General features: G+C 46.3%; 1 protein-coding gene across 3 annotated transcripts in view; it reads right to left on the bottom strand.

Annotated features, from left to right (window-relative positions):
- Window positions 1–26,365, bottom strand: part of LOC144486605 (probetacellulin-like) — a 50,921-nt gene that overhangs the window by 23,245 nt on the left and 1,311 nt on the right. For all 3 annotated transcript variants that reach the window (XR_013496330.1, XR_013496333.1, XM_078204679.1), the window contains exon 2: window positions 15,964–16,065. Coding sequence is in view for 1 of the 3 variants with exons in the window: in XM_078204679.1 (XP_078060805.1) it covers window positions 15,964–16,065 (102 nt within the window). In the remaining 2 variants the exon portion in view is untranslated. The remainder of the gene's footprint in view (window positions 1–15,963; window positions 16,066–26,365) is intronic.

The raw sequence follows: 26,365 nt of genomic DNA, 5'->3' as shown, positions 1-26,365 counted from the left end.
TAAAGGGATCTGACCGATACAGGATTCTTATACACATAGACGAGCAAGTGAAAACCTACTACCCTCTGGCCCGGGAGAGGAAAATAGTGCCGGGACAGGGGACTACGGGGAAGTGGATATCAGGACCCCGGTTAGAATTACAGATATTGGCAAAAGAAATCCAAAGGAAAGGTAAACAGGGGACTGAGCACGGAAAAACAATACAGCAAGTAATAATCACTGTGATACCTAACTCTGACGGACTAAGTGACAAAAATTGCGACAGTGATCCAAAAAGACGAGTAATGGCGCACCAAGTTAAGACACCAGTGGAGATATTAGGGGATAAGTTCCCAGCCCTTAGGGGAGATATAGAACACGTCTCTAAAAAATGGGCCAAAAGAACAAATAAGACTAATACACAGTGGCCGGAGGAAGGCACATGGTCCATAGAGAGGTGTGAGGACCAGAAGGGAATGATAAAGAACTATAAAATTAAGGATAAATCGAGCAAAAGAAGGGAAAAGCGAGAAAAGGAGTTAGAGATATTAGCCCTATTCCAACAAGAAGGGAAAGAGAGAAGAGGGGTATGGAGGGGAGGTAGAATGCAGATGCCAGTACAACTTGAGGAAAAAGCAAAATTGGAAGATCCAAACGTAGCCCCACCCCCATACTTAGAGAAACAGAGCTCCACGGGACTGTACCCAGTTATATCAGGCACAATGAATTTTGAGGGAGAATATGACATAGAACAGATGACGAAGGTGGAGAAGGGACACGGAGAGGGACATTCTAATAGACCCACTGACCAACTCCATGTTCCGGGCTGCAATCCTAGAGGGCTTGCCAGCCCCAGCTAAGACAAGGCTGGAGGAAGTGGTGGGCTTGGACTCAAAAAATTACCGAGAGTTTGTGGATTATGTTGCCCATGCAGTAGAGAGACATCGCAAAGATGAAAAGAATGCAGACAAACAGCTGAAGGAGGTACAACGTAAACTCCTTCAGGCACAGTTGGAGGAGATCAAAAGCAAGGATAAACTGAAGGCAAAAGAGGATCTCGCACCCAGAAAAATAGCACCAATGATGGTGGAGCAAAAGCCAGAGGAAACACCTGCACTAATCAAAGGGGGGAGCGGAGATGGAGGCCAGCCCGTCATAACCTATAACATTTCTGCCTTCCCACTGTCCATGAACCCAGGAGCCTATGGCCTAAATTATCAAAACCCATACGCCCTGCAAAGTCAGACTGACTGGAATAGAAATGGGAAAGGACAGGGAGGTGGTAGGCCACCCTATCAGAATCAGAGAGGACAGGGACAGGTTAAACATCAGACTCCGAGACAGGGACCACTGCCTGGCCCTTCAGGTGTGTGTTGGGGGTGCGGGGAGGCAGGGCACATAAAAAGGAATTGCCCGCGGAATTTCCCCAGACAGGGAGAAAACCAGCAGCAGACAGGCCAACAACTGATCCAAGGATCGCCAAACAGCATCCCGATGTTTCAGGGGCCGGTAAACCATCAGAATTCCCCATAGGGAGGCCCAGAGAACCCCGAAATGGTAGGACAGTACGTACAGATAACAGAAACTGCAGAGCAGGAACCTATAGTTAACGTTAGAGTAGGAGGGATCGAGGTCCCCATGATGATAGACACCGGCGCCACATGTTCGTGCATGCAAACGAAATATGCGGATCACTAACCATTGTCAAACCAGTTTGTAAAAACTGTGGGGTTCTCGGGGAAAGTAACATTAGCTCGAATGACGACGCCGGTGCCTGTTACCATTGGAAATAAGACAACTCATGTACCTATTTTAGTATGTGATAAAACTCCTTTAAATCTATTGGGAAGGGATGCAATCCTAGGTTTAGGACTGAAATTAGAATGCACTGAACAAGGAATTGATTTGATGGGAATGTATCCACTTGAAATACCAGGAAAGGAAGGGGTTAATGTATCTTGGTTGGGAGATATAGAGGAACAAGTTAAAAAACAGATATGGGAAGTTTGGGGAAAGCTTATAAACACTTGGGTTCCACAAGCCAAATGGCCAAGAACAGAATTACACAGTACAATGATATTTGATGAAGGGCAGGAACCTGAGATACAGGAGAAATGGGAAAGGGAGGCAGGACGAGAACAGGAAATAAAGTCAGGAAGTATTTTAATCGGACTAGAGGGAGTGGCCCTCACCATTGTTAGGAATGAATGGGTTAACAAATGGTTCTCTGTATCTGGGGCGGAGCCACATGTCACATTGAAAGTGAATCCGGGATACAGATCAAAAGACCTAGGACCAATGGTGTTGAGAGCACAAGATTTAGAATTTGTCCAGACAGACAATGTAGATATTTGGACGTCCAGCAATGGACAAATGACGAAAATAATTTTGGATGTTAAAATGCTTGGGAAACCGAAGCAGATAACAATAGGAGTGCAAATCGAGAAACAGGAACTGGAGTGGAGAGAGAGGTTAGAGCAGGATTTGAACTCCCTCCCGCAGGAGTTGTGGTCCAGACAGGACACGGATGTAGGGAGGGTCAAAAACGCTAATCCAGTTGAAGTCAGATTAAAGATAGGATGCCAGGGGCCGTATAGGCCGCAATACCCAATCAAGACAGAAGCAATTGAAGGAATTAGAGGGACAATTAAGGGATTGATAGAAGCAGGGGTATTAAAAGAAACCCGGAGCAGGTGTAATACACCGCTACTACCAGTGAAAAAGGCGGACGGAGAAAAATGGAGATTGGTGCATGACCTAAGGGCAATTAATGAGGTAGTGGAAGATATGCCAGCAGAGGTTCCAAACCCTTATACCTTGATGACAAATATACCACCTGAAAGTAGATGGTTTACTGTAATAGACCTATGTTCGGCATTTTTTAGTGTACCACTAGCTCAAGAAAGTCAGTATCTCTTTGCATTTACGTACGAGGGGAAACAATACACATACAATAGGATGCCCCAAGGATTTAAACATTCCCCACATGTATTCAATCAGGTGTTGAGAGCAGATTTAGAAGGAATACAGTTGGAAGGAACACTGATACAATATGTGGATGATTTATTATTATGCACAGGAGCACAAGAACAGTGCAGGAAGGATAGTTTAAAACTATTGAAAAGACTAGCAGAAGGGGGTCATAAAGTTTCCAGGAAAAAGCTGCAGCTGTGCCAGAAAAAGGTAGAATACTTGGGAAGAGAAATATCAGCAGGACAGAAGGAGATAGCTTCACAGCAAATAGAAGCAGTACTAAAAGTTCCGAAACCACAGACGGTGGGACAAATGATGACATTTTTGGGAATGACAGGATTCAGTTCAGAATGGGTGGAAAGCTATGCCGAAAAAACGCAGGCACTACGAAAGATAATGAAGGAGGCAGGGTGTGACGAATTAAAAGCCAAACTAAAATGGGATAAAGATGCTTCAGGCGCATTTGAAAATGTGAAAAGAGAAATGGCACAGGCACCAGCATTGGCCTTACCGACCTATGACAAGCCCTTTGACTTATTTGTGAGTAACAGAGAAGCCGGATTTGCTACAGCAATGTTAATGCAGGAAAATTGCAAGGGTAGACGAAGGCAGGCTGTAGCATATTACAGTACCAAGCTAGACGACGTAGCAATGGGATACCCTCCGTGCTATCAAGGTCTGGCAGCAGCTTGGTGGGCGTACGAAAAGGCAGCCACGGTCACAATGGGATATCCGATAAACATACATGTATACCATAAGGTAGCTGAATTGATTGAGCAAGGAAAATTTGTGCTGACACCTGCTAGGATCCATCATTATCGAATGCTAACCACATTTCCAGATATCACGATAATAAAGTGCAACAGAGTAAATCCAGCTGATTACATGCCATTACCTCATGAAGGAGAAGAACATGAATGCTTAAGAGAAGCAAAAACATTTATGAAACTGAGAAAAGATTTAAGAGCAGAGGGACTAGTGACAGAAGGGAAAAGGATACTGTATGTAGATGGCTCATGTTACAGGGATCACTTAGGAAACCACGCAGGCTATGCCATAGTTGAACAGAAAGGGGAAACACTTGAAGTCATAGAAGCAGAGAAATGTGAACAGCCCTGTTCAGCCCAACTGGCAGAACTTAAAGCATTGACCAGAGCATGTGAGCTAGCAAACGGGGAAGCATTGGAAATTTATACTGATTCGGCCGATGCCCACGGGGTCTGCCATCTGTTCGGGGCAATATGGAAGCAAAGGGGATTTATGAAAAGCGGAGGAGGACCAATACAACACGAAGGTCAAATCAGGGCTTTAATAAGGGCCATGATGGGTCCAAGGGAATTAGCCATAATTAAGTGTCAGGCGCATAAAAAGGGAGCAGACAGCATCACACAGGGAAACACCAAAGCCGACAAGGCAGCTAAAGAAGCGTCAGGATGCATTGAGGCTACGATAGCCCCAGTAGAAATAGCAAGGCCGCACCCAGGGCCAGGTACGGGGGATATCGAACCTCATATCACATTAGAAGATGTAGCACAGTTACAGGAGGAAACCTCTGTAGCTGAAAAGGCAATGTGGAAAGATAGAGGAGCACTACAGGGACAACAGGACAGGATATGGAGAAATGGGGAGGGATTAGTCATAGCACCCACATCATTACTAACCGTACTAATTAGCGAAGCGCATGGAGTGGACCACTGTGCAAGAGGAGAAGTGGCTAGAAAGATCAAGAAGGAAGGATTCTGGTCACCATACCTGCAAAACTCGATTGACTACATACTAAGTCAGTGTGAGGTGTGTGCTCAGAATAACATCAGGAAGGGCATTACTGCCCCAATAGGGCATATACCCATTCCTGAAGGACCATTTAAACATCTATGCATGGACTATGTGGATATGGGAAAGGTGGTAAGGGGGAAAAGATACATGTTAGTGATTATTGATAGATTCAGCAGATGGATAGAAGCAACGCCATCCAAAGATCAAGGATCTGGAACGGTGATTAACTTCCTGTCAAAAGAAATTATCCCAAGATTTGGCATACCCACGCAATTAAGTTCAGACAATGGATCTGCTTTTATAGGAAGGGCACTGAGAGAGACACTCTCGGCACTCCGAATAAAGCAGAAGTTTGGATGCGTATATCACCCCCAATCCCAAGGAATGGTGGAGAGAGCAAACGGGACCCTTAAGGCTAAAATAAGCAAAATTTGCAATGAAACAGGGAAAAACTGGATAGATGCTCTGCCATTGGCTCTAATGCAATACAGGAGTCAGGAAAACAGAATCACACATTTGAGCCCACATGAAATGATGACAGGAAGAGTAATGCCGGTACCTAAGATCAGGGGATCAGGAGGTCCTACGCTAGAATGTTTAGATCAAAGCACAAAAGAATATATACAACAATTAACTGTTATACATAGAACTATATTTGAACAGGAAAAAGCCAAGGAGGAGGAGAATCCGGTAACAGAACATCAGATCAAGCCTGGAGATCGAGTATACATCAGAAAGTTCCGGAGACGTTGGAACGAACCGAGACGAGAAGGACCGTTTGAAGTCACCAAAGTGTCTCCCACGGCGTTGCAAGTAGAAGGCAGTACACTGTGGTATCACTTAAACCATTGTACCAGAACGGTACCAGGGGTGGGGGAGAGAAGGGAAATTGAAGAAGTACACAGAGTGGACAGAAGTGATAGCGAGGAAGAAATAGAAATACACGGGGAGAATCGTGGGGAGGAGGAACAGGGCCAAGGAAGAACAAAAAGAATAGAGGATGATGAAAGTAGTTCTGTACATGAGCTGGCTGATGATACAAATGCCCAGCCTGAGCCTATTAGTCAAGGTGCCGAGGGAGGTGAGGACAGGGAAGGGGCCCCATTCCCCACCTGGGACTTGGAAACTATTTCCCTTAGGGACTTCCGTGACCCATAGAAAAGGAGAATGGGGTACAGAGGACATAAGGGTGCAGAATCAGGAGGATAAAGTATTAAGACGAACAAAACGTGAGCGATTTGTGAGCACAAATACTATTTGGGAGAAAGCGCAGAAAAACAAATGGTGGAAATGGGCTGAGTATACAGGTCAGAGAAACAGTGATGGGAAAGAGTGTGTGGTATGTGCATCAGAGAAACCTAACATCCAAGTAACTGATATACCATGGGGATCAGTGCTGCACATTTATCCCTAATAACACTAATCCAGAGGGGTCATTTACACAAGCCATGAATAAGTTAAGAAATCTTAAGAAAGAAGTGAAAGAAAATGCTGGGTTTGGGCATGAGGTGTGGAGTTGGCTGGACAGAATATTAGGAAGATGGGGGGCGTGGTTTGCCAAAGCTGGAGCTGTAGCAATAGCAACAATAATCATTCTGGGATTGATATTTTGTTGTTTTTTACCCGCCCTGAGATCCTTCCTTACCAGAATGGCAGCGCGGCAGATGGTGATGCGGGTGCTAAGCAGCTCAAGCTCAAGAGAAAAAACAGAGGAATGGGAAAATCTTGAGCCGCCCCCGCTGAATGGATTCACAATGACCTTGGTCGAAGTTGAAACTCGTCACTCTGTAAAATAACTACAATAGTGAAAGATCACCTTGTGGAAACAACAGCACCTTGCTGAAGTCCGCACGAAACCAGGAGAACTTAGTCTGTACACAGGAATCAGTCTTTTTCCCTTCCCTAGACAAGAGTGGGAAGGTTTTTGGCTGATGACTGTCAGGGGCAGGCAATCTGGAGGAGCAACCCAAAAATCAGAACCGGGATAGACAAATTATGATAAAGTTAGAATAGGGACACTGATCCCTGACCAAAATAGTCGGCTCCTCCACATCGCCTGGGAAAAGTGATTAAAATAAAATACAAATGGGATTGAGCAAGGGGATTATTTGAACTTGATAATTGGGATGAGGCTAGGAAAGCCTCAAAGGGGGGACTTGTAAGGGAAATTGTACTGGATATTGTATGAGTTTAGTATGAAATTCAGATTCACTTGTAAGGGAAATTGTACTGGATATTGTATGAGTTTAGTATGGAATTCAGATTCATAGGTTTTAGTGAAATAATAAAGCAGATTTAGATAAGTAGTGAAAATGGGTATATAACCTAAAGTAACTTCGTGTGACCTAATATAATCAAGTGTAGTCGATATGATCAAAGTGGAGAAACTAGAGAAGTAATATAGCAATCACTAATTAAGGAAAGCAGACAATAGTCACTTAAGAAAACAAGGAAGACTGCTCGGTGGTTCAACTTAATAGTGGACCATAAATCAGCAGGGGGGATGTCTTTTCTTCTAAACACATTCGCCTTAGCCTACAAAACCACGATTATTGTACAAACAGAAAAGTTCAGATAAGAGCAAGAGTTATAACCACCATGGTTTAAGAAACGAAGAGATATAACAGGGAACGACCGATTGCAAAGAAAACAGATAAAGGGTCAACTAAAAATAATGGTGGCCAAAGAAAGATAGGGCTGTAGGGTAAGATAACAACCAAGGACAGGCTGTAAAAGGGAGAGGAGGATCTTGAAATATGAGGCTGAAATGTACATAAAAGACTGTAAGCCCAAGGGCTCTTTGGAGTGTTCCGGACGTTCCCGACTTTATCTCTTGTGCTGAGAAATAAAGTCTATTGCTTGGAAGATCGCTGCTCAGACTCTCTGTTTTAATTGATGTGAATAAATTGTCGTCCTGGGGAACCACGACACACACTAAAAAGTATTTTATTGGATGTGACGCACTTTGAGCCACCCTGGGTTGTGAAGGGTGTTGAATAAATACATCGCATCCTGCTCTCCTCAAACCTTTTCCATCCCGAGTTATACTTCCACCCTCCCCTCGCTGGTGTACTGGAATCTCTCCATAACCTGATTCTTCCAACCTTGCATTCCACTGGACTTCCCTCTAACAATAGTCATTGAAATATTCCGTCCCTTTTCCCAGATTGCTAATCAAATGTTTGGTTACTTCAATGGAACTGGCAGCAACGAGTACCATCTACAAGACGCACTGCAGCAACTCACCAAGGTTCCTTAGACAGCACCTTCCAAACCCACCACCTCTACCTTCAGGAAGAATAAGAGCAGCAAACACATGGGGAACACCGCAACCTGCAAGTTCCCCACCAAGCCACTCACCATCCTGACATGGAAATATATTGTTCCCTCACTGTCACTGGGTCAAAATCCTGGAACTCCCTCCCCAACAGCACTGTGGGTATACCTACACCTCAGCGACTGCAGTGGTTCAAGAAGGCGGCTCACAACCACCTTCAAGGGACAACAAGAGACGGACTATAAATGCTCGTCCAGCCAGCGACTCCCATTTCCTGTTACAATTTAAAAAAACATCTGCATTGCTCTTTCTTGGAGCAGTTTTCAAACATCCCCATACTGACCTCGCTTTCAATGCATTCTCAAAACGCTCGCCCTTGCCCTTCTAATGCTAAGACATTACTGCACTGGATATTCTTCAGAAGGCATTTCAGTCAACAAAGAGACATTATATAAATGCGCTCTCTTTCCAGTACTTTGAGATATCACAGCACTCAGACAGACACAGACCCTGGGACGCAATGGCCTAATGGTATTATCGCTAGACTATTAATCCAGAAACTCAGCTAATGTTCTGGGGACCCGGGTTCGAATCCCACCACCAGCAGATGGTGAAATTTGAATTCGAAAATAAAAAAATATCTGGAATTAAGAATCTACTTAAGTGACCATGAAACCATTGCCGATTGTCGGAAAAACCCATCTGGCTCACTAATGTCCTTTAGGGAAGGAAATCTGCCGCCCTTATCCGGTCTGGCCTACATGTGATTCCAGAGCCACACCAATGTGGTTGACTCTGAACTGCCCTCAGGCAACTAGGGATGGGCAATAAATGCTGGCCCAGCCAGAGACGTCAGTGTCCCACAAATGACTAAAACAAAGAGTGTGACTAGTTGCAGTGCTGGCCACTCCATTCGCAGTAAGTAGTCTCACAACACCAGGTTAAAGTCCAACAGATTTATTTGGCAGCACAAGCTTTCGGAGTCTTGCTCCTTCATCAGGTGAGTGAGGACTTGTGTTCATATACAGACACAAACTCAATTTACAAGATAATGGTTGGAATGCAGGTAATCAAGTCTTAAAGGTACAGACAATGTGAGTGGAGAGAGGATTAAGCAGAGGTTAAAGAGATGTGTATTGTCTCCAGACAGGACAGTTAGTGAGATTTTGCAAGCCCAGGCAAGTCGTGGGGGTTACAGATAGTGTGACATGAACCCAAGATCCCGGTTGAGGCCGTCCTCATGTGTGCGGAACTTGGTTATCAGTCTCTGCTCAGCGAAGGCTGCCTTGGAGAACGCTGACCCAAAGATCAGAGGCTGAATGCCCGTGACCGCTGAAGTGTTCCTCGACTGGAAGGGAAACTCCTGCCTGGTGATTGTCGAGCGGTGTTCGTTCATCCGTTGTTGTAGCGTCTGCATGGTCTCGCCAATGTATCATGTCTCGGGACATCCTTTCCTGAGCGTATCAGGTAGACATCGTTGGCCGAGTCACAAGAGTATCTACCGTGTACCCGGTGAATGGCGTGCTCACGCGAGATGACGGCATCCGTGTCGATGATCCGGCACTCCATTCACCCCAAACATGTCAGACTGGTTTGGAAGAATGAATGTTGTGGGAAATTGGACACACAGCGGTTCCCCCTCTATCATTGATCACCCAGTTCACACGGCATCCGGTTATATTCCAAATGGCAGGTGGTGAAGGATAGAGCTGGAGTTATAATCTTTAAACATTTATATAGGAGTGTTTATTTACAGATTAGCTGCTCCTCACCCAAGGAGCATCCTTTCAGCCTATTTCTTTCCACAAGTACACAATCCCCAGTTAATACTCACCTACCTACAGACAATTAATCACAATTAACATCCCGAGAGTCCATTAATCAGACTGAATGTTGTGTGTGGGGTATAATGAACAGGATATGTGATTTCACCCTCAGTATATTTCCACCCAGCTATCTGAGCATCAGCGTGGTGCAGATTGCCTTTAAACTGCTCTTTGACCTGAGGTGTGATTATAGAATCATGTGGCAGCTCCGCACTCACTGTGTGGGTCAACTCCCGTACTCACCGGCAGTCAGAGAATCAGGCTGAACATTTCATCAATTGGTTCATTGTTTTAAAAACTGCAAAAATTCAATTTGTCGAATGTTTTCGGTAATATGATTGTGTCAGAAACTTCCCCCCCCCCCCTCACCCCACCGTTAGTTATTGGTCGCTCACAATGATTAAAAATGGGCAAATAGAAATCTCCGGTTTTCCTTCCTCTAGTAAAAGGTTCAAGAATGTAACTTGGAACAGTTAACCGAGATCCCGTCACACCGACTCTACACAAGGTGAGAAAGTTTGAGTATTTTGCTCAACAGCAGCAATGTTAAAATGCAATGGTTCCACACAAATAAGTGATGTGGTGCGAGGTTAAATGTATTGTAGAATCCTACAGTGCAGGAGGCGGCCATTTGGCCCATCGAGCCTGCACCGACAACAATCCCATCCAAGCCCTACCCCCGTAACCCCACGTATTTTACCCTAGCCAGTCCCCCTGACACTAAGGGGCAATGGCCAATCCACCTAACCTACATATTTTTGGACTGTGGGAGGAAACCGGAGCACCCGGAGGAAACCCACACAGACACGGGGAGAACGTGCAAACTCCACACAGACAGTGACCCAAGCCAGGAATCGAACCCGGGTCCCTGGTGCGGTGAGGCAGCAGTGCTAACCACTGTGCCACCGTGCTGACCTAATGTAATTGTGGTTGTATTGCTGCTCTCAATTCATCAGGGATAGTTTAGAAAACAAGTGGTTTTAACATTGAGATGTGGAACTCTGGAAAATAGGAAATTAATTTGCTTAAATTAATTTACATAAATACCGTTCTACTCGGGTGTTGACGTTACACCCGACTTAATTGCAGAAGAAATTCTATTGCAATATTAGCGAAGAAACTCTACAATGATGGACCTATCAAACTCCACCAATGAAGAAGTGACGTTCTGCATAATAACAACTATTGGCACCAATCTTCATTAGTTTTACCTCAATCAGGGGCACAATTTCACAATAAGGGGGAAGCCACTTAGGACTGAGATGTGGAGAAATTTACATTACAGAGGGTTGTGAATCTTTGGAATTGTCTACTCCATTCGCTGTAGAAGCTCAGTCACTGAGTGTGTTTAAAGCAGAGGTTGAGAGATTTCTAAATAACAACATAAAGGGATATGGGGTTAGTTTGGGGAAAAGGTATTGGCCACAATTTTCCGACGGTTCTCAGTGGCGGCATCCTCTGGTCCGCGAACCCCCATCGCGGCTTTCCCAGCAGCAGGGGTTGCATTGAATGGGAAACCCCATTGGCAGCAGCAGGAAGAGAAGGTCCCACTGCTGGCCAATGGCGGGCCGCTACCGCTGTGAAACATGCCGCAGGGGTATGTCCTCCACTAGGCTTCCTGAAGTCGATGACTATCTCTTTCGTTTTGTTGACATTGATTGTATTAATTGTATTATGGTTAGTGCAAAATGCTGTAAATTATTTGTAAGTGATCACTCAAACATGCTGTGATTGTTGTGACAAATATTCATCCATTAACATAATTAGCTCATTCCAAAACAGAACAGGACAGTGCTCCCTGGTGCCTGATTCAATATTTAACCTCAACACAACACCAATCAGCATTGCACCTTCTGGCATCTACTGTTTGATCTGCCTTCCACCCAATCACACACCTTTCTTTCCTCCTCTCTGCACCAATTCCTCCCCCCCTCCCACCCCATTTTCCTGCCTCTCCATTTGGTTAAAACACGTTCCATATCTCTAACTCTTTCCACTTCTTATGAAAGATCAGCAGTCTGAATGGAAAACGTCAATGCGTTGTTGACACAAATTAATTTACAATCCATTTGCGGTTTCCATCTCAAAACAATATCTGCCACTGAAAGAAATGAGCACCATCCGAGTGTACCGTGACTACACAGCACCGAGTTATCCTTAGCCTGCTACGGATCAGTCCGGATTATAATCCAGCCCCAATGCAACAAGAAACGGTACACGGGAGGGAGTTAAAATTTTCAAATCTATAAAGGTTTACCCCCACTCCCCGGCTCGGGGCTCCTTCCCAGCTGTTTATATTTTTACTGGGGCCTTTGAGTTCCACAATTCAACAAGACCATAGCTGATCATCGATCTTAACTCCACCTTCCCACACTAACCCAACATCACTTCATTCCCCGACCATCCACAAATCTATCATCTCAGTGTTGACTCTACGCAATGACTCAGCATGACAGGGGGGGGGGGGGGGGGGGGATTGCAAAAATGCACACATCCAAAGTGAGGAAATGGCTGACCCCTGATGAGACTGTGACTCCATGTTCCCAGCCAGGGGGGTAAACGCCCCCTCAGCATCTACACACTCAGCCCCTGAAGAGTTTTAGATGTTTGAGAATGAGAGCACCACTCATTCCTCTGAACTTCCAGGAATATAGGCTCCTGCTCCTCAAACTTCTCACTGGACAATCCTCTCACCTCAGGATCCAAAGTGTCTACTTCAGATTTGATGTGGAGTTGCTGGCGTTGGACTGGAGTAGGCACAGTAAGAAATCTCACCACATCAGGGTAAAGTCCAACAGGTTTGATTAGAATCACGAGCTTTCAGTGTGCTGCTCCTTCGTCAGCTGAGTTGGACTTTAACCTGGTGTTGTGAGACTTCTTACTTGTATTTCAGATCAGTAACCCCTGTAAAAAGCTGTCAGGAATCTACTGAACATTTTAAAAGTCACGATCCGAAGGCATAATGGCCACATGGTGTACAACAAACTGATTGTCAGGGCGAGGCCTGCACTGCCTAGCAGCAGGACCGAAGCAAATACCCTGATTGAGTCTTAAAGAACTGCCCCTTTTAGAACTCTTTCTGGATCTCTAGGGGCAGGAGCGCTTACCCCACCCCTCGCACCCCACCCCCACCCATTGGGGGGGGGGGGGGGGAGGAGGAGGGGCGGGGGGGTGGAGGGTGGTGGCTGAGACGCACACGGCCTGATTTGAAGATCATAAAAGTCACTAGCGAGGCTGTTGAAAAATTTAAATTGTAAAAGATTAATCACCTCGGAGTGACTCCAAAGTAAAGACCTGACAGCAGAGTTCAAGTAACATCATAAACACAAGAACAAAGCTTTCCGCTGGCTTTGAAGCCTATATTTGGCCTTGAAATGTTGCAGTGATGACTGCAATTATAAAACCAATCCGAGTGTGAACATTACTTGGGGAATGTATTGACAGTGGGAGTGATAAGTGGGAGAAGGGTGAAAGAGCATCCGAGACTCACTACAGTTCAATGTCTGATATGGATTTCCCAATCACACCATGTTACAGCACAGATGAATTCCATTCAGCCCATCTTGTCTGTGCTAACCCTCTGAAAGAGTCAGTCACTTGGTGTGATTTGAGGTATGGAGGGAGCTGTCTTTCTAAAGCTTGGAACTGGGTTAAATTATTGAGACATTCTACATTAAATAGCCAATCCTTCCCCAGATCCTCTTAAAGATCCTTCTTTTTCCACCTGACCTAATCTAACCTAGAGGATCAGAGGGTTTGGATGACGCCATTTACGAAAAGCAGCGACAATACAAACAAATTCTATTTACGTAACACTTTTAACATCATGCAACATCCCAAAGAATCTTACATCAGGGTTCTAAAACAAAGTCTACAACTAATTCAAATAAAAGATATTACAAGAGACAAAATGTTTTAATTTTAAGTTTATTTATTAGTGTCACAAGTAGGCTTACATTAACACTGCAATGAAGTTGCTGTGAAAATCCCCTAGTTGCCACACTCTGGCGCCTGTTCGGGCATACTGAGGGAGAGTTGAGCACGGCTAATGCACATCTTTCGGACTGTGGGAGGAAACCGGAGCACCCGGAGGAAACCCACGCAGACACGGGGAGAACGTGCAAACTCCATACACAGAGTGAGCGGAGGCTGGAATTGAACCCGGGTCCCTGGCGCTGTGAGGCGGCAGTGCTAACCACTGTGCCACCCTGCCACCTGTATTGCAGATGCTGGAAATCTGAAATTAAAAACTACTTACTGAGGTGAGAGGATTGCCCAGTGACAGGTTTGAGTAGCTGAAGGTCTCAGCAGGTCAGGCAACGTTTGCAGAGAGAGAGAGTTCCTGTAAACTCAAAGTAGCTGAATTTGAACCTGTTAACTTCCTGAAGGAAGTTTAGGGGAGGCGATGGCCTAGTGGTATTATCACTAAACTATTAATCCAGAAACCCCAGCTAATGTTCTGGAGACATGGGTTCGAATCCCGCCACAGCAGATGGTGGAATTTAAATTCAATAAAAAATATCTGGAATTAAGAATCTACTGATGACCATGAAACCATTGTCGATTGTCGGAAAAACCCATCTGGTTCACTAATGTCCTTTAGGGAAGGAAATCTGCCGTCCTTACCCGGTCTGGCCTACATGTGACTCCACAGCCACAGCAACGTGGTTGACTCTTAAATGCCCTCCAAGGGCAACTAGGGATGGGCAATAAATGCTGCCCAGCCAGCGACGCCCATGTCCCGCGAATCAATAAAAAAAAAGGGGCTGGATAAATGCCCAATTTGGAAACGAGCGATAGGAGAGCTTCAGAGTGTGATAGTTAAATATTCCATGGAATCTCCCAAACGCACAATCCCTGCCGACAAGGGCAGCGGATACCTGGGAACACCACCACCTGCAAGTTCCCCTCCAAGTCACTCACCATCCTGACTTGGAAATATATCGCCGTTCCTTCACTGTCACTGGGTCAAAATCCTGGAATTCCCTCTCTAACAGCACTGTGGGTGTACCTACACCACATGGACTGCAGCGGGTTCAAGGAGGCAGCTCACCATCACCTTCTCAAGGGTAATTAGGGATGGGCAATAAATGCTGGCCTAGCCAGCGGTACCCACATCTGTATGCGATTTTTAAAAATATACGGGACATGGAGCACACCAGGATGATAGGGAGTGGGATAGCTTGATCTTGGTTTCAGATAAAGCTCGGCACAACATCGTGGGCCGAAGGGCCTGTTCTGTGCTGTACTGTTCTATGTTCTATGTTCTACGGCACAGTTACAAGGCAGCAATTTTAGAATTTATCGTAAACTAAAAGCTTTGCTTGGGAAATGCCAACAATTGCCTTGACGTCCCGGCATGAAAATATACAACAATACCTTGTCTTTTGATGTGTGTGTTCGCATAGGCAATGTCAGGATTGTAAATCGAGCATGTTTCTGCTTTAGGTTCGAAGTTTCAGCTGCACCAGGTTAAGTTTTGGGGAAGTCAGACAGTCCCAGCCAGACTTATGGTTGCTCCAAATTAGCGTTAAAAAGGGTTTGCATTTTTATAGCACCTTTCAAAATTTCAAGTCACTCCAAAGTATTACATTCGGAATGTCGGAACAAGGGGAGACCATTCAGCCCCTCTAAACTGCTCCACCATTCAACTCGATGGTGACTGATCCGTATCTTAGCTCCATCTACTCACCCGAGTTCAATAACCCATAATATTCTTAGCCAACAAAAACTACCAATACCAGGCTTGAAGTTTAGAAAGGACTCCCAGCCTCAGCAGATATTTTGGGGGAGAATGTTCCAGATTTCCAACCCACTTTGAGAGGAAATGCTTCCTGACTTCACTCTGGATTGCCTGGCTCTCAATTTTAGATTCTGTCCCTCTTATTCTGAACTCCAGCCCCCCTCATCCCCACCACCAACCAACGTCTCGCTCCCACCTTCCAGAGTTTCTCTCGATCTGCCCCATTGACTCCTTGAAACAGTTTAAACACCTCCAATTAGATCACACCTTGCTCATCACTATGAAGAATGTTGGAATGTAATCAAGCACTTTGTAAACTCTGTCGACACGATACACATTAACGCCACGGTTAAACTGTCTGAAATGCAGCAGGGGTTGTGTTTTTGTACCTGAGCAGTTGATTTGCTTTCCTTGTAAACATAACGATTTCTCTGCGTCCATCGTGAGGGTAGAATTCACACCAGCAGCAGCATGATTAAACCAGGCCAAACCTAAAGACATTAAAACAGCTTTCAGCTGGGAACATACTGATTTATTTAGGTTAAATTACACTGAATATCCAATTTACAAACCTGTCACGTGGCCCAAATAATCCCAGCCTATTTTTATACATCTCCTGCCACCCTCTTAAACTCGCCCCATCAGCAAGACCTTCCTCTGGGATTGAACCATTGTCCTTGGCCCCCACTCCATTTCTTAGCTCTGACTCCGTCCTGGCTTCTCTCTGTGGTGAGACCAGACAGTTCACAACCTCGGTGTCATAACTGATGCTGGAATGATCATTAGCCAGATATCCACGCCGTCACCAACTCGGCTCATCTTCATCTCTGCTGTTGTCTGATCCTGCCCCGCCTCAGCTCATTTGCTGCTGAAACCCTCAGTCATGTGGCACGGTGGCACAGTGGTTAGCACTGCTGCCTCACGGTGCCAGGGACACGGGTTCAATTCCCGGCTTGAGTCTCTGTCTGTGTGTGGAGTTTGCACATTCTCCCCGTGTCTGCGTGGGTTTCCTCCGGGTGCTCCGGTTTCCTCCCACAGCCCAAAGATATGCGGGTTAGGTTGATCGGCCAAGCTAAATTGACCCTTAGTGTCAGGGGGACTAGCAAGATATAGATGTGAGGTTATACGGCCTGGGTGGGATTGTGGTCAGTGCAGACACGATGGGCTGAATGGCCTCCTTCTGCACTGTAGGGATTCCATAATTCATCGAGCCACAATGACAGAAATAAGATTGTTTGACCCAATGGCTCCACTTCCCTTGGCTTATTCCTTGTCATTCTCTCCCAGATCTTTTCCCGGCTTTGGGATTGCGGGGAAATTACAAGTCTCCGATTTCTCCCAATCCTGATGAAAGGTCATCCAGTTGAAACATTAACTCGATCTCTCTCTCTCGCCCGCTCCCTTCACAGTTTCCACTCTCAGTCTAGATTATCATGCTTTTAAAGGTACCTGGAATAAGTCACAACTGACCTTTGGATGACACACGACCAAAGGTAATCGGCAATGGAAAGGGAAACAGATGCATTCCTCCGGGTGCTCCAGTTTCCTCCCACACTCCAAAGATGTTAGTTTAGGTGAATTGGCCATACTAAATTGCCCCTTACTGTTGGGGGGATTAGCAAGGTAAATACATGGGATTATGGGGACAGGGCCTGGGTGGGCCGAATGACCTCCTTTTGCACTCAAGGGATTCTGTGATTACGTTGATACCATAGCTAAAATGAGATAATACAATGAATGGTGGTTAAGAGATGATGAGACGAGTACAGGAAAGATAGAGAATCTGGTGAACTGGAGCGGTGACAATAATCTCTCCTTCAATGTCAACAAAACGAAGGAGATGGTCATCGACTTCAGGAAGTATAATGGAGGATGTACCTGTCTACATCAATGAGGATAAAGTGGAAATGGTCGAGAGCTTCAAGTTTCTAGGTGTCCAGATCACCAATAACCTGTCCTGGTCCCCCCCCATGCCGACTCTATAATTAAGAAAGCCCACCTATTTTCTCAAGAGGCTAAAGAAATTTGGCAAGCCCGCTACAACTCTCACCAACTTTTACAGATGCCCCATAGAAAGCATCCTTTCTGGTTGTATCACAGCTTGGTATGGCTCCAGCTCTCTCCGAGACTGCAAGAAACTACAAAGGATCGTGAATGAAGCCCAGTCCATCTTGCCGCCTCGGAAGAGCAGCCGGCATAATCAAGGACCCCACACACCCCAGACATACCACTTTCTTCCGTTGGGAAAAAGATACAAATGTCTGAGGTCACGTACCAACCGACTCAAGAACAGCTTCTTCCCTGCTGCCGTCAGACTTTTGAATGGACCTACCTCGCATTAAGTTGATCTTTCTCTACACCCGAGCTATGACTGTAACACTACATTCTGCACTCTCTCCTTTCCTTCTTCCCTAATGGTATGAACATTATGTTTTGTCTGTATAGCGCACAAGAAAACAATACTTTCCACTGTATACTAATACATGTGACAATCATAAATCAAATAAGAGTAGCCACTAGGAATACAATTAAAGGCATTTCCCCCCGCTCCCCCCCCAAAAGCAGATGATTTCACACACAAGAAAGGACATTCTATTCTCTTGGCATGCGGTGTGACCAGGACTGACATTGCTTAATGTGCAAATGCCAATCACTAATAGAATCCATCTTGACGGGTATCACTTCACAGAGGATTGTGTGTGTCAAAATAAAGGGCTGTGTTTTGTTAGCAGAGATCAATGTGGAATTTGTGACACAGGAATTTCCTGCATAGTTCAAATTCTCCTTCCTGAGAAAGTCAGAGTGTAAAATAAGGGAGAAAAAGTCATCAGTGCAACACCCGGGGTAGGCCGGACAATATCCTTGTACACAAGTATAGACAGTCCAATCAAGTTGAAAGATGCTCCTACCACATGCTTGTTGGGGTGAGGGTAGGGGGGGGGGGGATTTAATTTCAGCGCAAAAGATGGCATCCCGATCTCTGTGAAGCCGGCCTTGTGGACTCTATCAAGCTCCACCCTGCCAAAGTGACGGCACAAACCACGCCCCAGATTCTCTGTAAACTGAGTGCCTGAGAATCTGGAGAGAAAACTCGGCTGTGCAGCTGGAGAGATACACACCGGCTTTCAGTCTGAAACTGACACTTTGACAAATTTGGGGAAAATTCTGCCCAGAATAACAGAGAGTTCCATTTACCAGTGGAATACTGCGCACCAACTTGAAGCATGAACTAATATATAACTGCTCAGGAAGCAAAGAACAGTATTCCTTCTACTTCTAATCTCCCAACAGTACATTAAAACATTAAAGTATAAAATAATGGATAATTCTGGTTGGCATAGAAACGATTTGTTTTAGGGGATCATAAATTCCAATTAGTGGTGAATTCTGGTCGGTAGAATGCTGGATAACAAAGTTTACTGTGTAGCAAGTGCTTAATCATGTACTTTCCCCACCACTGACGCACAGTGGCAGCCGTGTGTACCATCTACATAATGCACTGCAGCAACTCACCAAGGCTCCTTCAACAGCACCTTCCAAACCCGCCACCTCTACCATCTAGAAGGGCAAGGGCAGCAGACACATGGAAACATCATCTGCAAGTTTTACTCGCCATCCTGACTTGGAAATATCTCACCGTTCCTTCATTGTCGCTGGGTCAAAATCCTGGAACTCTCTCCCTAACGTATTTTACACAGAGGGTTGTGGGGGCCTGGAATGCACTGCCAAGCAAGGTGATTGAGGCGGACACGCTGGGATCGTTTAAGACTTATCTAGATAACCACATGAACAGACTGGGAATAGAGGGATACAAACGGATGGTCTAGTTAGGAACACATGATCGGTGCAGGCTTGGAGGGCCAAAGGGCCTGTTCCTGCACTGTATTGTTCTTTGTTCCAACAGCACTGTGGGTGTACCTACACCACACGGGCTGCAGCAGGTTCAAGAAGGCAACTCACCACCACCTTCTCACGGGGCAATTATGATGGACAATAAATACTCACTTTGCCAGTGGCACCCGCAACTATGAACATTTGAAAATTGAGACATTGCTTAACTGGGAGTCAGTGTAGGTCAGAGGATGATAGTGAACGGGACTTGGTGGAATAGGAATTACGATCACAGAGTACTGGATGAGCTCAAATAACAACCAACCCTGTGAATCCATTTGTTCTATGACTTCAAGCTCGTGTATGTCAAAATAATAAATTTAATTGGAATTATCACTCACGAGAGAGAGAGAATGAGGACACATTGTTCCAAATTTCCTTAATGAACATTGCTCTGTACCTTCCTGCTGCCAACCTCTAAGTGAGAAATCTCAAGAGACACAAAATAACTGGTCACTCAAAAACACATTTCTGTCTTCAACATTTACTGTACATTTTCAACAGATTATAGGCAAACAATATAAACTGTGATTGTTGAAAACACATTCCACAAAGATCATAGAATCCTACAGTGCAGAAGGAGGCCATTCAGCCCATCGAGTCTGCACCCGACCACAATCCCACCTAGGCCCTATTCCTGCAACCCCTACATATTTACCCCGCTAATTCCCTGACACCAAGGAGCAATTTAGCATGACCAATCCACCTAACCCACACATCTTTGAACTGTGGGAGGAAACCGGAGCACCCGGAGGAAACCCACGCAGACATGGGGAGAACGCGCAGACTCTGCACAGACAGTGACCCGAGGCCGGAATCGAACCCGGCTCCCTGGCGCTGTGAGGCAGCAGTGCTAATCACTGTGCCGCCGTGCTAAAGTATAAAATAGTAGATAATTCTGGTTGGCATAGTAACGATTTGTATTAGGGAAACATCAGAAATTCCAATTGGTGGTGAATTCTGGTCGGTAGAATGCTGGATAACACAAAGTTTACTGTGTGGCAGGTGCTTAATCATGTACTTTCTCTTACTCTGGATTACACGGCTGACCAGATGAAAGGAGAGAATCAGAATGCTGAAAGCCATCCCGTTGCCAGCTGTGGGAGGGTAGAAGGGCTCCTGCTCCAATTGGAGTTTGTACCCGAGCCAAGACTCCAAGACATCACAAATTAGACTCCATCTCCGAGGTCAGAGGAGAAAGTAATTCAGTCACAACTCATTCTAAACCAAGCCAGGCAGGTGCCCAACAAGGGTGGTGACTGATTAACCCTTGAAAGTGGCCGAACAAGTCAGTCTGTTCAGATCACACCACTGTGAAGAATAACAAAAATAGGATGGTGCATCTACGGGAAAGTTAAATAAACACATGCGGGAGAACAATGGTTTACACTGATAATGGATGAAATAAAGCAAGAGAAGCTTTGAGTGGCAACATGAAGGAGCTGGGCTAAACGGCTTGATTTGAACATACAAATTAGGAGCAAGAGGACAAATTAGGAGCAGGAGGAGGCCATTCAGTCCCTCAAGCCTGCTTCACCATTCAATAAGATCATGACTGATCTGATTGTAACCTCAACCCCACATTTCCAAAAACCCTCCGATAATCTTTCACCCCCTTGTTAATCTAGAATGAATTGATCTTTGAATATCATTAAGACAAAGACTCTGCTTCCATCGCCTCTGGAAGAAGAGTTCCAGAGACTCACTATCCTCAGGGAAAATATTCTCATCTATCCTAAATGGGCGACCCCTTATTTTTAAACAGTGACCCCGAGCTCTAGATTCTCCCACAAGGGGAAACATCCTCTCCACATCCACCCTGTCAATACCCCTCAGAATCTATGTTTCAATCAAGTCGCCTCTTACACTTCTAAACTCCAGCGGATACAAGCCTGGCCTGTCCGACATTTCCTCATAAGACAACTGTAATGTCTTAACTGTGTTAGGGGTTGTGGGTTTTAAACAAAAAGATAAAGATGTGGTTTGCACACTTAGATTCAAAATAACAACAACAGGTTTATTGAGGAGCTGTTGCCAGTACAGAGTAGAAAGTGAGACTAAACAGGACCCTCTGAAGCACCCCAATGACATCACCAACAAATCATGTGACCGGCTCTTAAAGCAATCATACCATCACTTTAATATATATCAACCCAGCTATTCCATGTATTAGTCTAGTAAACCTTCTCCAAACTGCATCCAACACATTTACATCCTTCCTTAAATAGGGAGACCAATACCGTCCACAGTACTCCAGATGTGGTCTCACCAAGGCCCTGCACAACTGGAGCATAAGCTCCTTATTTTTGTAATCAATGCCCTTGCAGGAAACAATAACATTCTATTAGCTTTCCTAATTAGCTTTCCTAATTTGCTGATGACACAAAGGTTGGAGGTGTTGTGGATAGTGTAGAGGGATGTCAGCAGTTGCAATGAGACATAGATAAGATGCAAGACTGGGCGGAGAAGTGGCAGATGGACTTCAACCCAGATAAGTGTGTGGTGGTTCATTTTGGCAGATTGAATAGGATGAAAGAATATAATATTCTTAAGACGCTTGGCAGTGTGGAAGATCAGAAGGATCGTGGGGTCCGGGTTCATAGGACGCTCAAAGCAGCGTTGCAGGTGGAGGCTGTGGTTAAGAAGGCGTATGGAATACTGGCCTTCATCAATAGAGGAATTGAGTTTAGAAATCGGGAGATAATGCTGCAGCTGTATAGGACCCTAGTCAGACCCCACCTGGAGTACTGTGCCCAGTTCTGGTCGCCTCATTACAGAAAGGATGTGAAAGCCATAGAAAGGGTGCAGAGGAGATTTACAAGGATGTTGCCTGGATTAGGTGGCATGCCTTATGAGGATAGGTTGAGAGAGCTAGGTCTTTTCTCCTTGGAGAGGCGAAGGATGAGGGGTGATCTGATAGAGGTGTATAAGATGTTGAGGGGCATTGATAGAGTGGATTCTCAGAGGTTTTTATCCAGGGCTGTAATGGTTGCCACAAGAGGTCACAGGTTTAGGGTGCTGGGGAGTAGGTACAGAGGAGATGTTAGGGGTAAGTTTTTCACTCAGAGGGTGGTGGGTGCGTGGAATCGGCTGCCGGTAGTGGTGGTGGAGGCGGATTCGATAGGGTCTTTTAAGAGACTTTTGGATAAGTTCATGGAAGTTAGTAAGATAGAGGGTTATAGGTAAGTCTAGTAGGTAGGGAAATGTTCGGCGCAACTTGTGGGCCGAAGGGCCTGTTTATGCTGTAGCTTTTCTATGTTCTATTCTCTGTTCTATAGTGAAGCCATGCACAGCCCACTTGACCCTGAACAGCCCTCCCCATTCTAAACATATATCATTTGGAAGCAGTGCTCAACACGCTAGTCACACAAACAGCCTGACTTATGCTGAGAATCATACCTATTAGCCAACACGCAAAACTTCTGAATCACAATCCCTAGGGAAGGACTGTCCCACTCAGGGGTGTGGGAGATAGTCAGGAGGAAGTGACCCTGGGTGTCCTTAACATTGACTCTGGATCCCATGAGGTTTCATGGTATCAGGTCAAACACAAGCAAGGAAACCTGCTAATTCCCACCTCCCCTCAATTGATCAATCAGATTCCTCCACGTTGAACACCACTTGGAAGTAGTACTGAGTGTAGCAAGGGAACAGAATGTACTCTCCATGAGACTTAGACATCCAGCAATGAGAGTGGCTAGGCAGGAGGACCTCTGATTGAGCTGGCCAGTGTCCTGAAGGACATATCTGCCAGGCTGGGCCTGTGGCAGGTACTGAGAGAACCAGCAAGAAGGAAAGGCCTACTTTTCCTCACCCAAAACAATCTGTCATACATCCACCATTGCAGTGACAACTGCACACAGTCCTTGTGGAGACCAAGTCCTGTCTTCATATTTAGGATACTCTACAGAATGTTGTGTGGCACTACCACTGTGCTAAATAGGATAGATTTTGAACAGATCTAACGACTCAAAACTGGCCGTTGCTGAGACAGTGTGGGCCATCAGCAGCAGAATTGTATACAACCACAACCTGTAACCTCATGGCCCAACATATCCCTCACTCGGGTGTGATGCTACAACACAGGGTAATACATGCTAAATAGTGGAAGCAACAAGCTTCCAGACATAGCCAATAAATCTGCAGTTTTGCCCCACCCAGTGGTGAATGATGGTGAACAATTAAACAATAATAAGAAAGGATATTTCCTTTCAAAAATATCCCTACCCTCAATGCCGGGGCAGTCCAGCATATCATTGCAGAAATGTATGGAACCACTTTAAGTCAGAGGTGCCAAGTAGATGATCCATCTCGGCTTCCTCCGGAGGTCCCCAGCATCATAGATGTCAGTCTTCAGCTAATTTGATTCACTCAAAATATCAAGAAATGGTTGGAGGCACTGGATACTGCTAAGGGTATGGACACTGGCTATAGTACTGAAGACTTGTACTCCAGAACTTGCTGCTCCCCGAGCCAAACTCTTCCAGTACAGCTACAACACTGGCATCTGCCCGGCAATGTGGAAAATTGCCCAGATATATCCTGTTGATACAAAGCAGGACAAATCCAATCCAACCAGTTACCACCCCATCAATCTACACTCAATCGTCAGCAACACGAGGGATGGTGTGATTGTGAGCGAGTGCTGCACTGTCAGAGATGCAGTGTGTTGGAGGAGGCGTCTAGAGGGTAGATAGGGCCACCATACAAGCAGCACTATTCCAAAAAAAGAGCAAATGACTAATGTTGATATCTCAAGCAACATCACTAAAAACAGACAATCTGGTTTGTGGAGTTTTGCTGCATCCCAATTGGCTGCTGTACTTGCACTTTCAAAACTTACCTAATTGGCTGTGGGATGGCACAGTGGTTAGCACTGCAGGGACCCGGGTTCAATTCCTGGCTCGGGTCACTGTCTGTGCGGAGTCGGCACATTCTCCCCGTGTCTGCGTGGGTTTCCTCCGGTTTCCTCCCACAGTCTGAAGGATTGGTCAGCTGCATTGGCCGTGCTAAATTCTCCCTCAGTGTACCCAAACAGGCGCCGGAGTGTGGGCGACGAGGGGATTTTCACAGTAACTTCATTGCAGTGTTAATGTAAGCCTACTGGTGACACTCATAAATGAACTTTAAAAAAGTGCTTTGGGATGTCCTGAGGTTCCGAAAGATCTTGTATCAACATACACCTCTATTTTCATTCGTGGCAACAAACATCCAATCAATAGCTAAGTAGCCCAGTGGACCATATTTCCTTTGCAAATTGTTTTATAACTCATCATCTAAAGGCCGTTGCAAATATTTAGCAGCTGTCACGACCGCCATGCATCTCTTTACAACCAGTGAAGTAACTTTTAAACTCTGCTCACTGTTGGCAGGAGGGAAACACAGCAGCCAAATTGTGCACAGCAAGATCCCACAAGCAGCAATGTGATGATGACCGGATCACCTGTTTGTGAAAGTGGAGGAGAGATAAACACCAACCAGGACTCCAGGGAAACCCATCTGCTCCTCCACAAAATAGTGCCACAGGATCTTTTACATCCATGGGGAGGGTCTGGGAGAGAGAGCAGACAGAGCCTGGGTTTAAGGCAGCTCCTCCGGCAGTGCAGCACTCTCTCAGCACTGCACCAGTATCAGCCTGGAGTTCTGTACTCAAACTCTCTGGAGTGGGACTTGAACGCAGAATCTAGTGACTCAGTGAGTGTTTCGCACTAAGTCACACTGACACAGGAATAGCTCAGCAAGGTGAAATATTAACTAGCCTGCTTTCTGCTAACAATGTTGCTCTCACTCTCTCTCTGGCCCAGGGATGGGTCACGCCTGGACTTGTAGCTGTCAGAATGGGAAATATTTGGGGCCCTCGGGGGGGGGGGGGGGGGGTCAAGGTTACATTTCAGGATAAGGTGGGAGGCTTGCATCTTGTTGGTAACAAACAAAGAAACACTCGGACAACTCTCCCTCCCCCCAGGAGCCAGTCTCCAAGAACAGCAGAGAATCAAAGCAGCAATGAACTGACCCAGAATTTAAGCAGTGCCTTTAACCCCTCCCCCAACACACACACCACCCCACCCCTGTGTCTCCCCACTTCACCCCAGCCGAGCCCAGCCCTGTGCTTCCCCCCCCACACAGTGCTACCCCTACCCCCCCCAGTGCTACCCCTACCCCCCCCCAGTGCTACCCCTACCCCCCCCCAGTGCTACCCCTACCCCCCCCCAGTGCTACCCCTACCCCCCCCCCAGTGCTACCCCTACCCCCCCCCAGTGCTACCCCTACCCCCCCCAGTGCTACCCCTACCCCCCCCAGTGCTACCCCTACCCCCCCCAGTGCTACCCCTACCCCCCCCCCCAGTGCTACCCCTACCCCCCCCCCCAGTGCTACCCCTACCCCACCCCCCCCAGTGCTACCCCTACCCCCCCCAGTGCTACCCCTACCCCCCCCGTGCTACCCCTACCCCCCCGTGCTACCCCTACCCCCCCCCGTGCTACCCCAACCCCCCCCCGTGCTACCCCTACCCCCCCCCGTGCTACCCCTACCCCCCCCAGTGCTACCCCTACCCCCCCCAATGCTACCCCTCTCCCCCCCCAATGCTACCCCTCTCCCCCCCCAATGCTACCCCCTCTCCCTCCTCAATGCTACCCCTCTCCCCCCCCAATGCTACCCCCTCTCCCCCCCCAATGCTACCCCTCTCACACCCCAATGCTACCCCTCTCCCTCCTCAATGCTACCCCTCTCCCCCCCCAATGCTACCCCTCTCCCCCCCCAATGCTACCCCTACCCCCCCCAATGCTACCCCTCTCCCCCCCCAATGCTACCCCCTCTCCCTCCTCAATGCTACCCCTCTCCCCCCCCAATGCTACCCCTCTCACACCCCAATGCTACCCCTCTCCCTCCTCAATGCTACCC

The sequence above is a fragment of the Mustelus asterias genome, chromosome 1, assembly GCF_964213995.1.
Source record: "Mustelus asterias chromosome 1, sMusAst1.hap1.1, whole genome shotgun sequence".
Classification (NCBI taxonomy): Eukaryota; Metazoa; Chordata; class Chondrichthyes; order Carcharhiniformes; family Triakidae; genus Mustelus; species Mustelus asterias.
Note: the sequence above shows the minus strand (reverse complement) of the source record. Positions and strands in the feature narration are given on the sequence as shown.